General features: G+C 41.9%; 1 protein-coding gene across 1 annotated transcript in view; it reads right to left on the reverse strand.

The window, feature by feature from the left end:
* Window positions 1-17,757, reverse strand: part of LOC311041342 (uncharacterized protein) — a gene marked incomplete at its 3' end in the record, with an annotated part of 90,586 nt that overhangs the window by 50,288 nt on the left and 22,541 nt on the right. The window contains exons 5-12 of the mRNA XM_084086250.1: window positions 12,307-12,500; window positions 11,849-11,902; window positions 10,408-10,590; window positions 7,231-7,259; window positions 7,002-7,091; window positions 6,661-6,770; window positions 4,225-4,375; window positions 206-371 (exon numbers count right to left, since the gene is read on the reverse strand). Of these exons, the coding sequence (XP_083942376.1) occupies window positions 206-371; window positions 4,225-4,375; window positions 6,661-6,770; window positions 7,002-7,091; window positions 7,231-7,259; window positions 10,408-10,590; window positions 11,849-11,902; window positions 12,307-12,500 (977 nt within the window). The remainder of the gene's footprint in view (window positions 1-205; window positions 372-4,224; window positions 4,376-6,660; window positions 6,771-7,001; window positions 7,092-7,230; window positions 7,260-10,407; window positions 10,591-11,848; window positions 11,903-12,306; window positions 12,501-17,757) is intronic.

Here is a 17,757-nt window from a genome sequence, read left to right on the forward strand (position 1 = left end):
TGTGTGTGTGTGTGTGTGTGTGTGTGTCTTTGTGCGCGTGTGTAGCTGTGTCTATGTGTGTGTGTGTGTGTGTGTGTGTGTGTGTGTGTGTGTCTATGTGTGTGTGTGTGTGTGTGTGTGTGTGTGTGTGTGTGTGTGTGTGTGTGTGTGTGTGTGTGTGTGTGTGTGTGTGTGTGTGTGTGTGTGTGCGCGTGTGCGCGCGTACCTGCAGTTGTGACAGCGGCGACACCGAGGACACGCCCACCCGGCTCTCCTCGCCATGGTAACGGCCGCGGCGGGGCTCAGACAGTCGCCGTGGTAACGGTCACCGCAGCAACAACACGTCAGCTGACCGCCGACATCACCCGCCCTGGAACACAACACACACACGGCTACACGCACACACACACACACACACACACACACACACACACACACACACACACACACACACACACACACACAGAGTACATTAACTCATTGAGTGCCACAATCCGTCAAATCCGTCACGTGGCCTGACGCCCAGAGCGCCACGATCCGTCAAATCCGTCATAAAAAAAATTTCAAAATATTTTTTTTTTTTCAAAATAAAAGTTTTTTTTTTTTTTTTTTTTTTTGGGGGAAAAACATGTTCAGAACCCAAGATATGATGATTTGAAGATTTGCTGCTCCGTCCACTCCTTGTTTAACCTATAACTTAAAAAGGCTGTATCTCGCTTCCTAAGCACTTTTTTTTTACAATGAATTTTGGTTGTGGCACTCAGAACCAAAATTCCATTAACATGAATAAATAAGTTTGGCACTGAATGAGTTAAAGAGTCTTACTGAACTGTTCATTAGATCATGTGATCACATGACTATAGAGATCACGTGATCACATGACTATAGAGATCACGTGATCACATGACTATAGAGATCACGTGATCACATGACTATAGAGATCACGTGATCACATGACTATAGAGATCACGTGATCACATGACTATAGAGATCACGTGATCACATGACTATAGAGATCACGTGATCACATGACTATAGAGATCACGTGATCACATGAATATAGAGATCACGTGATCACATGACTATAGAGATCACGTGATCACATGACTATAGAGATCATGTGATCACATGACTATAGAGATCATGTGACCAATTGCCATGAAATGTGGAAAAAATCTGAAGGAGTAATTTATCAAAATATTAGTTTTATACGTAAGGCCTCCTGGTGGCCCTATAAAAGGCTGGTGGCGCTATAAAAGGCTAGTGGCGCTATAAAAGGCTAGTGGCGCTATAAAAGGCTAGTGACGCTATAAAAGGCTAGTGACGCTATAAAAGGCTAGTGGCGCTATAAAAAGCTAGTGACGCTATAAAAGGCTAGTGGCGCTATAAAAGGCTAGTGACGCTATAAAAGGCTAGTGGCGCTATAAAAGGCTAGTGACGCTATAAAAGGCTAGTGGCGCTATAAAAGGCTAGTGACGCTATAAAAGGCTAGTGGCGCTATAAAAGGCTAGTGACGCTATAAAAGGCTAGTGGCGCTATAAAAGGCTAGTGACGCTATAAAAGGCTAGTGGCGCTATAAGAGGCTAGTGGCGCTATAAGAGGCTAGTGGCGCTATAAGAGGCTAGTGGCGCTATAAAAGGCTAGTGGCGCTATAAAAGGCTGGTGGCGCTATAAAAGGCTGGTGGCGCTATAAAAGGCTGGTGGCGCTATAAAAGGCTGGTGGCGCTATAAAAGGCTGGTGGCGCTATAAAAGGCTAGTGGCGCTATAAAAGGCTAGTGGCGCTATAAAAGGCTAGTGGCGCTATAAAAGGCTAGTGGCGCTATAAAAGGCTGGTGGCGCTATAAAAGGCTGGTGGCGCTATAAAAGGCTAGTGGCGCTATAAAAGGCTAGTGACGCTATAAAAGGCTAGTGGCGCTATAAGAGGCTAGTGGCGCTATAAGAGGCTAGTGGCGCTATAAGAGGCTAGTGGCGCTATAAAAGGCTAGTGGCGCTATAAAAGGCTGGTGGCGCTATAAAAGTCTAGTGGCGCTATAAAAGGCTAGTGGCGCTATAAGAGGCTAGTGGCGCTATAAAAGGCTAGTGGCGCTATAAAAGGCTAGTGGCGCTATAAGAGGCTAGTGGCGCTATAAGAGGCTAGTGGCGCTATAAAAGGCTAGTGGCGCTATAAAAGGCTAGTGGCGCTATAAAAGGCTAGTGGCGCTATAAAAGGCTAGTGGCGCTATAAGAGGCTGGTGGCGCTATAAGAGGCTAGTGGCGCTATAAAAGGCTAGTGGCGCTATAAAAGGCTAGTGGCGCTATAAAAGGCTAGTGGCGCTATAAAAGGCTAGTGGCGCTATAAGAGGCTAGTGGCGCTATAAAAGGCTAGTGGCGCTATAAAAGGCTAGTGGCGCTATAAAAGGCTAGTGGCGCTACAAAAGGCTAGTGGCGCTACAAAAGGCTAGTGGCGCTACAAAAGGCTAGTGGCGCTATAAAAGGCTAGTGGCGCTATAAAAGGCTAGTGGCGCTATAAAAGGCTAGTGGCGCTATAAAAGGCTAGTGGCGCTATAAAAGGGAGAGGTGAAAAATGAAGGTCAAAGGTTTTTCTTGGCCTCTAGGGACTGTGGTTCTCAAACTTTTTCATGTCAAGGACCCCCAAATTGACACTTGTTAGCCCGCGGACCCCCATTTGAAAAGATAAGCCAGGGACCCCCCATGAGAGAAGATTTTGACGGCTCTCTAGCAGTGATTCTCAACCGTTTTAATTTCATGGACCCCCAGTTTGACATGCATTAGAGGCTACGGACCCCCATTTAATGGCATTTCTATACCTGGGACCCCAATTTATATTGTCGAATCAATGTTAATGTAACTCTGAGAGTGTACAAATGGAACCAAATGGACCCGTTAGGGTCCATTTGGTTCCATTTGTACACTCTGTACATGTAGTGTACAGAAAATATGTACGTGTATCTGTGCGTGTAGTGAAAATATAACATTTTATAAAGTAATTTAAACAAACTGCTTTAACAGTCATTCGGTTGCATTGGCTATTTCAAAATAGCAGATCTGCAAGCTCACAACGCGACGCGTTGTGAGCTTGTAGATCTGCTATTTTAAAAATATACAGCGCTTCATGCGAGCGCATTTTCGGGACTCCCGACGATCATTTCATGGACTACAAACTTACAGTAGCTTGTCCCATGTTATGGCGTTATGTCATAGAGAGTTATGTAGGCTACACAACCTGGCTGGGTTAAGGATATAAACCCGACGCTCCAATCTCGTATTAACGTGGCGGCACGGAATCACTGCAGCCTGGCCGAGTCTGACTGCTTTATTTTAGTGTAATTTGAACGCGCACTGCTCGGTATGGGGTAAATAAATTAATATACAAACTGATTGTATGACATTCTGTATAATAGTGTGTATATCTGTCTGTCTCTTATATGTCATCATGATGTGTGTGCATGGGGATCTCATCTTAAACAAGCTACGTGCTTAATGAGTTTTCCAGTTTAGTAGACCTTGTATTGTGAATTTGTACTTCCATGTACTGTCATGTACTGTCATGTACTGTTCTCATGTCTTACTAAATAAAGTACATCAATCAATATACAAACGTATTCCATTCATGGCGATGTGATTGTTATCATAATATGTCATTCATATAGGCTACGAGCCTAAGTGACAAAGATACCGCTGCGGATTACATGAAAAACACAGGCGGGCGCGTGTGTGTGTGTGAGTGTGTGAGAGAGAGAGAGAGGGGCGTGTGCGTGTGTGACGAGGCGATCGGGGGAAACTCTTTCTTATTGGCTTTTCATGTCTTTGGTCGTATTCTGGTTAGTCTTCACGTCGTAACATCGGGGCGTTTTGAGAATATTTTAAGGGCGTGTTATTTAAATGACGCTCGGTTTCAGACGTGAGATTTATCAACGCCCCGACCTGATGTACGCTAGGATCAGCTGTGATCCTTTGATAAATGTGACTTCGACGTTGGTGCACGGCCGAATATATGGAAAAATATACGCCGGTTTATACGCTGCGTTGATAAATGAGGGCCAGTGTGTACTGATGTGCGTGATGTTTGGACACAATCTGTAGGAGTTCTGTCAACAAAAAAGTGTTTTTGCCAAAATCAGCCTCCTGGTGGCGCTATAACAGGACCGTGTGAAACGACTTGACCCAGAGGTTCTGCTCTGGCATCCAGGGAATGTGTGTGTGTGTGTGTGTGTGTGTGTGTGTGTTTGTGCGCGTGTGTGTACCTGTGTGTGTGTGTCTGGTACAGTGTGTGAGCCTCTGGCTCCAGTCTTGGTTCGTTCCCGCGGCAACGGCGCAGGGGAAGTGGTAGCTCCGCCCACAGCCCGTCTCCCGGCAACGCAGCGACGCTCCCAGACGACGGCAGAACACACACACCTGTTCAGAGAGAGAGACAGGTTACACACTGTGTGACACACACACACACACACACACACACACACACCTGTTCAGAGAGAGAGACAGCAGGTATTCAACTAGATTAGGCAGGGGGCCACAACTGCAAAATAATTTGGAGTTGGGGGCCACACAGTGTGCGCACAGCATGTGCGCACACTGTGTGGCCGCGAATTAGACCCGAATTTTTTCGGGTCTAATTCGGGTCTAATTCGGTCTAATTCGGTCTAAATCGGGTCTAATTCGGGTCTAATTCGGGTCTAATTCGGGTCTAATTCGGGTCTACTTCGGGTCTACTTCGGGTCTACTTCGGGTCTACTTCGGGTCTACTTCGGTCTACTTCGGGTCTAATTCGGGTCTAATTCGGTCTAATTCGGGTCTACTTCGGGTCTACTTCGGGTCTACTTCGGGTCTACTTCGGGTCTACTTCGGGTCTAATTCGGGTCTAATTCGGGTCTAATTTGGGTCTAATTCGAGTCTAATTCGGTCTAATTCGGGTCTAATTCGGGTCTAATTCGGTCTAATTCGGGTCTACTTCGGGTCTACTTCGGGTCTACTTCGGGTCTACTTCGGGTCTACTTCGGGTCTAATTCGGGTCTAATTCGGGTCTAATTCGGGTCTAATTCGGGTCTAATTCGGGTCTAATTCGAGTCTAATTCGGGTCTAATTCGGGTCTAATTCGGGTCTAATTCGGGTCTAATTCGAGTCTAATTCGGTCTAATTCGGGTCTAATTCGGGTCTAATTCGGTCTAATTCGGGTCTAATTCGGGTCTAATTCGGGTCTAATTCGGTCTAATTCGGTCTAAATCGGGTCTAATTCGGGTCTAATTCGGTCTAATTCGGTCTAAATCGGGTCTAATTCGGGTCTAATTCGGGTCTAATTCGGGTCTACTTCGGGTCTACTTCGGGTCTAATTCGGGTCTAATTCGGTCTAATTCGGGTCTAATTCGGGTCTAATTCGGGTCTAATTCGGGTCTACTTCGGGTCTACTTCGGGTCTAATTCGGTCTAATTCGGGTCTAATTCGGGTCTAATTCGAGTCTAATTCGGTCTAATTCGGGTCTAATTCGGGTCTAATTCGGGTCTAATTCGAGTCTAATTCGGTCTAATTCGGGTCTAATTCGGGTCTAATTCGGTCTAATTCGGTCCTAATTCGGGTCTAATTCGGGTCTAATTCGGGTCTAATTCGGTCTAATTCGGGTCTAATTCGGGTCTAATTCGGTCTAATTCGGGTCTAATTCGGGTCTAATTCGGTCTAATTCGGGTCAAATTCGGGTCAAATTCGGGTCTAATTCGGTCAAATTCGGTCTAATTCGGGTCTAATTCGGGTCTAATTCGGGTCTAATTCGGGTCTAATTCGGTCAATTCGGGTCTAATTCGGGTCTAATTCGGGTCTAATTTGGGTCTAATTCGGTCTAATTCGGGTCTAATTCGGGTCTAATTCGGGTCTTATTCGGGTCTACTTCGGGTCTAATTCGGGTCTAATTCGGGTCTAATTCGGGTCTAATTCGGTTCTATATGACCAATATAAACCAACTTTTTTCGGGTGTAATTCACACAGTGCGCGCACATGCACACGCGCGCGTGTTTGCATGTGCGCGCACTGTGTGGCCCCCAACTCCAAATGATTGTACAGTTGTGGCCCCCTGCCTAATCTAGTTGAATACCCCTGGGTTACACACTGTTTTGACACATGGCCTATCAATGGCAGCCTGGTAAACCCTGCCTCCGGAAATCTCATTTCCATTTGATTCCAGGAGTGAGTCTGGCCTGATTTCCACATTGTGGGAGTTTCTAGCGGAATTACCAGCTAAACCGAGCCTATCAGCGTCGTCCGCACATCGTTCTGTGATTGACAGCGACGGTTGGCCAATCGGGTGGCGAGTTCGAGTGAGCCCGAATGAAGCCGAGTGCAGCCTGAGAGCCGCCGACAAAAGACGAACGGCAGCCATTGTTGTTGTCCGAGTGCCTTCACTTCTTACTTTTGTTTTTAAAACGGTCTCAAACTTCTTTTTTGAGGCACGGAATTTACTATTAACATATCGTTTGGATATAATTTAGTTGTTTAACTTCATATATGTGGTCAATTAATCATGACAGAGCCTATTTAAAAATATACATTTAGAGAACCGGCAGGGGCGGGGAGTGACACGCATGGATCCCAATAAGGCAACCTATGGTTAGGGTTAGGGTTACCTAACCCTAACCATAGGTTGCCTAGATATGACCTAATATGGACACTTCCTGTGATATGACCCAATAACTGACCTGTGTGCTTCCTGAGTCGATGGCTTTGTCCACGTAGAGCAGTGATTGGCCCTCGCCCGGACACACCCCCTCTGACCAGGCTGCACACTGGAGATGAGCGCAGCACTGACCTGCACACGCACGCACACACACACGCACGGACACGCACGCACACACGCACACACACACGCACACACAGTCATATGTCCAAGGGTTCAAACAGCCATAGCTCTGGAATGGAGTTTTGCGTGTGTGTGTGTGTGTGTGTGTGTGTGTGTGTGTGTGTGTGTGTGTGTGTGTGTGTGTGTGTGTGTGTGTGTGTGTGTGTGTGTGTGTGTGTGTGTGTGTGTGTGTGCGCGTACCTGTGGGGTCAAACAGTGATTTGACATTGATATCGTGCGGCAATCCGATTGGACCGAGCTGCTCCAAGAACTCCGATAGCTCCGCCCCCTCTGTTGAAACACACACACACACACACACACACACACACACACACACACACACACACACACACACACACGTTATGCTAAAAGGATCGTTTCCATTGTGGTCCATTGTACTCAATTAATCACTATTACAAATGATACTCACCATCAGTGCTGATGTCTGGGCTGCTGCATCTACACACACACACACACACACACACACACACACACACACACACACACACACACACACACACAGACACACACACACACACACACACGCACACGCACACGCACACGCACACACACACACACACACACGGTTTATTTGGTTCTTAGGGGGTCTTCAACGTTTTCAGGCCAGGGACCCCCTAGCTGAGAGAGAGATGAAGCAGGGACCCCCTAGCTGAGAGAGAGATGAAGCAGGGACCCCCTAGCTGAGAGAGAGATGAAGCAGGGACCCCCTAGCTGAGAGAGAGATGAAGCAGGGACCCCCTAGCTGAGAGAGAGATGAAGCAGGGACCCCCTATACTCTATATTGTATAAAATTGTGTTTCAGATTAAAGTTTTTTTTTTTTTTTACTTAGTTTACTTTTTTCCCTCTACACCTATACCTCTTTTTTCCCTCTACACATATACCTCCTTTTTTTCCTCTACACCTATACCGCTTTTTTTTCCTCTACACCTATACCTCTATTTTTCCTTTACACCTATACCTCTACACCTATACCTCTTTTTTTCCCTCTACACCTATACCTCTTTTTTCCCTCTACACATACACCTTTTTTTTTTTCTACACCTATACCTCTTTTTTCCCTCTACACCTATACCTCTATTTTTCCTTTACACCTATACCTCTACACCTATACCTCTTTTTTCCCTCTACACCTATACCTCTTTTCCCCCTCTACACCTATTTTTCCCTCTACACCTATACCTCTTTTTCCCCTCTACACCTATTTTCCCTCTACACCTATACCTCTTTTTTTTTCCTCTACACATATACCTCTTTTTCCCTCTTCACCTATACCTCTCTTTTTTTACACCTATACCTCTTTTTCCCTCTACACCTATACCTCTTTTTTTTCTATACCTCTTTTTTTCCCTCTACACCTAAACCTCTTTGCCGAAAATAGCAGATCTACAAGCTCTGAGAGCTTGTAGATCTGCTATTTTCGGCTAATGTTCCCCTCAGAAAAAGGAATTCTAGGGTTCAAGTGGTTAATGTAAAAAAAACTAAATCCTATCACACAAAGATTTGGCGGACCCCCTAAAGTAGCTCTGAGGACCCCCTAGGGGTCCCGGACCCCCTGTTGAAGACCCCTGGGTCTTACAGATAACTAGACTACTGTGAGGGTCCATTTGGTCTCTATAGTCTATTTAAAGAAGTCTCTCTTAGTCTTATAGTATAATCCTTTATTTTAACTCACTGAGTGCAAGAACTTTTTTTTTTTTTAAACGTTTGGCAATTCTGGCACTGAATTTTACTACCTATGAGTAAAAGAACAAGAACGAATAAACAAAAAATATTTTAAAATCATGTTGTGTCAGAGTGTCAGAGTTTTTTTCACAGAAAACAAAAAGTGCTCAGGAAGCGAAGATACAGCCTTTTTCAGTTCTAAGTTAAACAAGGAGTTCCTTGAGCTAAAAACGGCCCAATCTAATGGGCTTTTTACACAAAAAGTAAAATGGTAAATGGTAAATGGTGCATTTATATAGCGCTTCTATCCGAAGCGCTTTACATTGATTGTGCCATTAACCCATTCACACACACATTCATACACCGATGGCGGAGGAAACCATGCAAGGCACCAACCTGCTCATCGGGAGCAATTAGGGGTTCAGCGTCTTGCTCAAGGACACTTCTACACTAACTCTAGGGGAGCCCCCCAGCCCGGGATCGAACTGGGAACATTGCGGTTTTCCAGTTCACACTACCCGGCCACTCTACCCCTGAGCCACTGCCGCCCAAAAAGTATACATGGTTATGGCCGTTTTTAGCCCAAGGAGTGGTTTTGGTGCAAAACAAATGATTGCAATGGATTCAGAATCATAAAAACACCCTAATTTGACCCCTCACATGCTACTTAAAACACAATTAAATTTGGATTTTTTTTTTAACCAAGGTTATGGTGGGTACTCGAACTTTTTAGGAGCTGTCAAAAATTCTCCTAGGGAAACTGCATTTCAATAAAGTTGTGATGTGTTACTAGACACCTTTACAAACACATTGGTGAGGATTTTTTTTGGTAAGGAATTTATTCCAAGATTGGAAAATATTCTGCTAATATCCCCTGACTATATACTTTATTAGCCAAAAAAAAGTTGTCTGCAGTTGTTGGGAAAAAACGTGCCTCCGGCGGGAGTGGGAACTCGAGCCTGAGCGGGTCGGCAGCCTGACGCCTAGTGAGGCACGCCACGAATCCTGTTGCAATGCCAGGGTTTTGGTCTGTATTAGACAACTTGAACTTGTTCATGTCAAGGACCCCCAAATAGACGCTTATTATTACCCCACGGACCCCCCATTTGAAAAGATAAGCCAGGGACCCCAATAAGAGAAGGTTTTTATGGCTTAGTTTGACATGCATTAGATTAGAGGCTACGGACCCCCATTTCATGGCATTTGTAGCTCTGGGACCCCAATTCATATTGTAAAATCAATGTTAATGTAACTCTGAGAGTGTCCAAATGGAACCAAATGGACCCGTTAGGGTCCATTTGGTTCCATTTGGACACTCTCAGAGTTACAGACCCATAATCTGCTAGTAGATCTGCTATTTTCGGCAAAGAGGTTTAGGTGTAGAGGGAAAAAAAGAGGTATAGGTGTAGGAAAAAAAAGAGGTATAGGTGTAGAGGGAAAAAGAGGTATAGGTGTAAAAAAAGAGGTATAGGTGTAGAGGGAAAAAGAGGTATAGGTGTAGAGGGAAAAAGAGGTGTAGAGGTATAGGTGTAGAGGGGAAAAAGAGGTATAGGTGTAGAAAAAAAAAAGAGGTATAGGTGTAGAGGGAAAAAGAGGTATAGGTGTAAAAAAAAAAAAGAGGTATAGGTGTAGAGGGAAAAAAAGAGGTATAGGTGTAGAGGGAAAAGAGGTGTAGAGGGGAAAAAGAGGTATAGGTGTAGAGGGAAAAAAAGAGGTATAGGTGTAGAGGTATAGGTGGGTCATTTAGCTGGGGACCCCCTGGAACCCCCTCAAGTACCCCTGGGGGTCCCCGGACCCCACTTTGAGAACCAATGTATTAAACTGTAAATGCCCCCACCGTTCCCTCTGGGGGCATTTACAGTAAACAGGAAGTGATGTCAAACAGGAACTGATGTCAAACAGGGTGGGTGCCAGAGCTCTTACGTTGAGGCGGCCGGGTCGCCGCCGTGGTAACAGTCGTCATGGCGATCGTCGTGGCGGTCGTCGGGGGGGCGTCGGCTTAGGACGTGGGCGGGGATGTAGCCGGGGGAGGGGCCAAACACCACCAGGGACCCCTGGCCCGCCGCGAGGTCATCGCCACGGTTACAGAACGCACAGCGCTTCACCCTGTATGGATAATAATAATATATAATAAATATATAATAATATATAATAAATATATAATAATATATAATAATATATAATAAAATATATATAATAATATATAATAATATATAATAAATATATAATAATATATAATAATATATAATAATATATAATAAATATATAATAATATATAATAAATATATAATAATATATAATAAAATATATAATAATATATAATAAAATATATAATATAATAAAAATAATCAATAATATATTAGTTATAATAAAATAATTAATAATATATTAGTTATAATAAAATATATAATAATATATTATGTATAATAAAATAATCAATAATATATTAGTTATAATAAAATAATTAATAATATATTAGTTATAATAAAATAATTAATAATATATTATTTATAATAAAATAATCAATAATATATTAGTTATAATAAAATAATCAATAATATATTATTTATAATAAAATAATCAATAATATATTAGTTATAATAAAATAATTAATAATATATTATTTATAATAAAATAATCAATAATATATTAGTTATAATAAAATAATTAATAATATATTAGTTATAATAAAATAATCAATAATATACCTAAGATAGGATAATTATATACATTTCTATAGGAAATGTAGTGATGTGGAGTCGTTTTATTTTCTTTTTTGTAAAGTTTGTAAAAAATTATATATAGATATTTATATATATATATATATATATTTGGATTTATATAACATTTTTTTTTAGATTTTCTAGTGACAGAAGGGTAGGCACTATAAGCTGTTAGCTTCAGCCTGAACACCTTTTCGGTCAGGTTTTCTTCTGCTTTGCTTTCGTTTTTGATTGTTTTTGTTCTTGATTGGTTTGTCTTTTGTTGTATGAAAAGCCACATACGTGTATGATTTTGTTGACCGAAATAAACTTTAACTACTAACTACTACAGTATCTAACGTATTACAGTATCTCATGTATTATGTATGGAGCTGTCTAGGGCATATATATATTTATTTATTAATAATTAATTTTATTTTACACATTTTTTTTACAAATTTTTTTTTTTACTAATTTTTTTTTTTTTTTTACAATATTTTTTTTTTTATTATTATTTTTTTATAATAACTACTTTTTTTTTTTTTTTACTATTACAGTATCTAATGTATTACAGTATCTCATGTATTATCTATGGAGCTGTCTATGGCTTTAGATACAGTTGACCATCACATTCTGTTCAACGTTACGGTGTCTCTGCTCACCGTCTCTTGGCGTGGTGTCCAGGGGAGGGGGACAGGTGTCCCCCTCCCCTGGTACTTTAGTTTCGTTTCGGGCCAGAATTCAGCACGCGCGCATGTGAACATTATTTTTGCCGCTAAAACCGCGAAATTTTCACCCAAAACCGCGAAAAAACGCTAATGTTTCACTCAAAACCGCAAAAAGCACGAAATTTTCGCCCAAAACCGCAAAAAGAATGTTCAAACGCGTGCGTGCTGAATTCAGCATGCGCGCGTGTGCACATTATTTTTGCCGCTAAAACCCCGAAATTTTCGCCCAAACCGGAAAAAGAATGTTCAAACGCGCGTGTGCTGAATTCAGGCGCGCGTGCCCGAATTCAGCACACGCGCGTTTGAACATTCTTTTTGCCGCTAAAACCGCGAAATTTTCGCGGTTTTAGCGGAAATTTCAGCATGGAAAACGTTACGGTGTCTCTGCTCACCGTCTCTTGGCGTGGTGTCCCGGGGAGGGGGGGGACAGGTGTCCGGGGGAGGGGGAGGACAGGTGTCCGGGGGAGGGGGGGGACAGGCCACCAGAGTCCTCCTGGCAGGGAGACAGGCTGGGCTGGAACAGCGGGGACAGCGGAAACCCCTCGTCTTCACCACCGGGGGGACTGAAGCGCCCCGGCAGTCTGTCCTCCTCGGGACTGGGAGAGAGGGGGACACTAGGACCCAGTCTGTCTTCTGGACTGGGACCCGGTCTGTCTTCTAGACTGCGACCCAGTCGGTCCTCCGGGACAAGGGGACAAGGACACTGGTCTGGACTGGGAGGACCGGGGCTCTAGAATAGAGAATGAAGAACGGTTTAGTTTGGAAAGAGGACTATTCCCACCTATTCAAAGGCGTTTTCCCGCCTATTCAAAGGCGTTTTCCCGCCTATTCAAAGGCGTTTTCCCGCCTATTCCCGCCTATTCAAAGGCGTTTTCCCGCCTATTCAAAGGCGTTTTCCCGCCTATTCCCGCCTATTCAAAGGCGTTTTCCCGCCTATTCAAAGGCGTTTTCCCGCCTATTCAAAGGCGTTTTCCCGCCTATTCCCGCCTATTCAAAGGCGTTTTCCCGCCTATTCAAAGGCATTTTACCGCCTATTCAAAGGCGTTTTCCCGCCTATTCAAAGGCGTTTTCCCGCCTATTCCCGCCTATTCAAAGGCGTTTTCCTGCCTAGAATAGAGAATGAAGAACGGTTTAGTTTGGAGAAAGAGCCTCTTACCATAGTGGTTCTCAAACTTTTTCATGTCAAGGACCCCCAAATTGACACTTATTAGCCCACGGACCCCCATTCGAAAAGATATGCCTCAGGGACCCCCATAAGAGAAGGTTTTTACGGCTCTCTAGCAGTGATTCTCAACCATTTTAATTTGAAGGACCCCCCAGTTTGACATGCATTAGAGGCTACGGACCCCCGTTTAATGCTATTTATATCCCTGGGACCCCAATTGATATTATAAAATCAATGTTAATGGAACCAAATGGACCCGTTAGTCACCTTTACTACGAGGTACAGCTTTAGTGGAATGAGTAACACGCTTAACCCATTCTAGACCCTCCAGAAAAACGCGGGCAAAAATCCTTGATTATGCGGGCTAAAACTCTTGATTATGCGGGCTAAAACTCTTGATTATGTGGGCTAAAACTCTTGATTATGATGGGCTAAAACTCTTGATTATGCGGGCTAAAACTCTTGATTATGCGGGCTAAAACTCTTGATTATGTGGGCTAAAACTCTTGATTATGATGGGCTAAAACTCTTGATTATGCGGGCTAAAACCCTTGATTATGTGGGCTAAAACTCTTGATTATGTGGGCTAAAACTCTCTTGATTATGATGGGCTAAAACTCTTGATTATGCGGGCTAAAACTCTTGATTATGCGGGCTAAAAATCTTGATTATGCGGGCTAAAACTCTTGATTATGAGGGCTAAAACTCTTGATTATGCGGGCTAAAACTCTTGATTATGCGGGCTAAAACTCTTGATTATGCGGGCTATAACTCTTGATTATGATGGGCTAAAACTCTTGATTATGTGGGCTAAAACTCTTGATTATGCGGGCTAATACTCTTGATTATGCGGGCTATAACTCTTGATTATGATGGGCTAAAACTCTTGATTATGCGGGCTAAAACTCTTGATTATGCGGGCTAAAACTCTTGATTATGCGGGCTAAAACTCTTGATTATGATGGGCTAAAACTCTTGATTATGCGGGCTATAACTCTTGATTATGATGGGCTAAAACTCTTGATTATGCGGGCTAAAACTCTTGATTATGCGGGCTAAAACTCTTGATTATGCGGGCTATAACTCTTGATTATGATGGGCTAAAACTCTTGATTATGCGGGCTAAAACTCTTGATTATGATGGGCTAAAACTCTTGATTATGATGGGCTAAAACTCTTGATTATGATGGGCTAAAACTCTTGATTATGCGGGCTAAAACTCTTGATTATGTGGGCTAAAACTCTTGATTATGTGGGCTAAAACTCTTGATTATGCGGGCTAAAACTCTTGATTATGCGGGCTAGAACTCTTGATTATGCGGGCTAAAACTCTTGATTATGTGGGCTAAAACTCTTGATTATGCGGGCTAAAACTCTTGATTATGTGGGCTAAAACTCTTGATTATGCGGGCTAAAACTCTCTATTATGCGGGCTAAAACTCTTGATTATGCGGGCTAAAACTCTTGATTATGCGGGCTAAAACTCTTGATTATGCGGGCTAAAACTCTTGATTATGTGGGCTAAAACTCTTGATTATGTGGGCTAAAACTCTTGATTATGCGGGCTAAAACTCTTGATTATGTGGGCTAAAACTCTTGATTATGCGGGCTAAAACTCTTGATTATGTGGGCTAAAACTCTTGATTATGCGGGCTAAAACTCTTGATTATGCGGGCTAAAACTCTTGATTATGTGGGCTAAAACTCTTGATTATGTGGGCTAAAACTCTTGATTATGCGGGCTAAAACTCTTGATTATGCGGGCTAAAACTCTTGATTATGCGGGCTAAAACTCTTGATTATGTGGGCTAAAACTCTTGATTATGCGGGCTAAAACTCTTGATTATGCGGGCTAAAACTCTTGATTATGCGGGCTAAAACTCTTGATTATGCGGGCTAAAACTCTTGATTATGCGGGCTAAAACTCTTGATTATGTGGGCTAAAACTCTTGATTATGCGGGCTAAAACTCTTGATTATGCGGGCTAAAACTCTTGATTATGCGGGCTAAAACTCTTGATTATGTGGGCTAAAACTCTTGATTATGTGGGCTAAAACTCTTGATTATGCGGGCTAAAACTCTTGATTATGTGGGCTAAAACTCTTGATTATGCGGGCTAAAACTCTTGATTATGTGGGCTAAAACTCTTGATTATGCGGGCTAAAACTCTTGATTATGTGTAGGGTTAGGGTTAGGTTAGGGTTAGGCATAACCCTAACCCTAACCCTAAGGTTAGGTTTAGGCATAGTCTTACTGAGGTTAAGGTTAGGTTCATAGTTTTACTGAGGTTAAGGTTAGGTTCATAGTGTTACTGAGGTTAAGGTTAGGTTCATAGTTTTACTGAGGTTATGGTTAGGTTCATAGTGTTACTGAGGTTAAGGTTAGGTTCATAGTTTTACTGAGGTTAAGGTTAGGTTCATAGTGTTACTGAGGTTAAGGTTAGGTTCATAGTTTTACTGAGGTTAAGGTTAGGTTCATAGTTTTACTGTGGTTAAGGTTAGGTTCATAGTTTTACTGAGGTTAAGGTTAGGTTTATAGTTTTACTGAGGTTAAGGTTAGGTTCATAGTTTTACTGAGGTTAAGGTTAGGTTTATAGTTTTACTGAGGTTAAGGTTAGGTTCATAGTGTTACTGAGGTTAAGGTTAGGTTCATAGTGTTACTGAGGTTAAGGTTAGGTTCATAGTGTTACTGAGGTTAAGGTTAGGTTCATAGTTTTACTGAGGTTAAGGTTAGGTTCATAGTTTTACTGAGGTTAAGGTTAGGTTCATAGTCTTACTGAGGTTAAGGTTAGGTTCATAGTTTTACTGAGGTTAAGGTTAGGTTCATAGTCTTACTGAGGTTAAGGTTAGGTTCATAGTTTTACTGAGGTTAAGGTTAGGTTCATAGTCTTACTGAGGTTAAGGTTAGGTTCATAGTTTTACTGAGGTTAAGGTTAGGTTCATAGTGTTACTGAGGTTAAGGTTAGGTTCATAGTTTTACTGAGGTTAAGGTTAGGTTCATAGTGTTACTGAGGTTAAGGTTAGGTTTATAGTTTTACTGAGGTTAAGGTTAGGTTCATAGTTTTACTGAGGTTAAGGTTAGGTTCATAGTTTTACTGAGGTTAAGGTTAGGTTCATAGTTTTACTGAGGTTAAGGTTAGGTTCATAGTTTTACTGAGGTTAAGGTTAGGTTCATAGTGTTACTGAGGTTAAGGTTAGGTTCATAGTTTTACTGAGGTTAAGGTTAGGTTCATAGTGTTACTGAGGTTAAGGTTAGGTTCATAGTGTTACTGAGGTTAAGGTTAGGTTCATAGTTTTACTGAGGTTAAGGTTAGGTTCATAGTTTTACTGAGGTTAAGGTTAGGTTCATAGTGTTACTGAGGTTAAGGTTAGGTTCATAGTTTTACTGAGGTTAAGGTTAGGTTCATAGTGTTACTGAGGTTAAGGTTAGGTTCATAGTTTTACTGAGGTTAAGGTTAGGTTCATAGTGTTACTGAGGTTAAGGTTAGGTTCATAGTTTTACTGAGGTTAAGGTTAGGTTCATAGTGTTACTGAGGTTAAGGTTAGGTTTATAGTTTTACTGAGGTTAAGGTTAGGTTCATAGTTTTACTGAGGTTAAGGTTAGGTTCATAGTGTTACTGAGGTTAAGGTTAGGTTTATAGTTTTACTGAGGTTAAGGTTAGGTTCATAGTTTTACTGAGGTTAAGGTTAGGTTCATAGTTTTACTGAGGTTAAGGTTAGGTTCATAGTTTTACTGAGGTTAAGGTTAGGTTCATAGTTTTACTGAGGTTAAGGTTAGGTTCATAGTGTTACTGAGGTTAAGGTTAGGTTCATAGTGTTACTGAGGTTAAGGTTAGGTTCATAGTTTTACTGAGGTTAAGGTTAGGTTCATAGTTTTACTGAGGTTAAGGTTAGGTTCATAGTTTTACTGAGGTTAAGGTTAGGTTCATAGTGTTATTGAGGTTAAGGTTAGGTTTATAGTTTTACTGAGGTTAAGGTTAGGTTCATAGTGTTACTGAGGTTAAGGTTAGGTTCATAGTTTTACTGAGGTTAAGGTTAGGTTCATAGTTTTACTGAGGTTAAGGTTAGGTTCATAGTTTTGCTGAGGTTAAGGTTAGGTTCATAGTCTTACTGAGGTTAAGGTTAGGTTCATAGTTTTACTGAGGTTAAGGTTAGGTTCATAGTCTTACTGAGGTTAAGGTTAGGTTCATAGTTTTACTGAGGTTAAGGTTAGGTTCATAGTTTTGCTGAGGTTAAGGTTAGGTTCATAGTTTTACTGAGGTTAAGGTTAGGTTCATAGTTTTACTGAGGTTAAGGTTAGGTTCATAGTTTTACTGAGGTTAAGGTTAGGTTCATAGTGTTACTGAGGTTAAGGTTAGGTTCATAGTCATACTGAGGTTAAGGTTAGGTTCATAGTGTTACTGAGGTTAAGGTTAGGTTCATAGTGTTACTGAGGTTAAGGTTAGGTTCATAGTCATACTGAGGTTAAGGTTAGGTTCATAGTTTTACTGAGGTTAAGGTTAGGTTCATAGTGTTACTGAGGTTAAGGTTAGGTTCATAGTGTTACTGAGGTTAAGGTTAGGTTCATAGTTTTACTGAGGTTAAGGTTAGGTTCATAGTGTTACTGAGGTTAAGGTTAGGTTCATAGTTTTACTGAGGTTAAGGTTAGGTTCATAGTGTTACTGAGGTTAAGGTTAGGTT

The sequence above is a fragment of the Gymnoscopelus microlampas genome (genome assembly GCF_963454915.1).
Source record: "Gymnoscopelus microlampas genome assembly, contig: SCAFFOLD_60, whole genome shotgun sequence".
Taxonomy (NCBI): domain Eukaryota; kingdom Metazoa; phylum Chordata; class Actinopteri; order Myctophiformes; family Myctophidae; genus Gymnoscopelus; species Gymnoscopelus microlampas.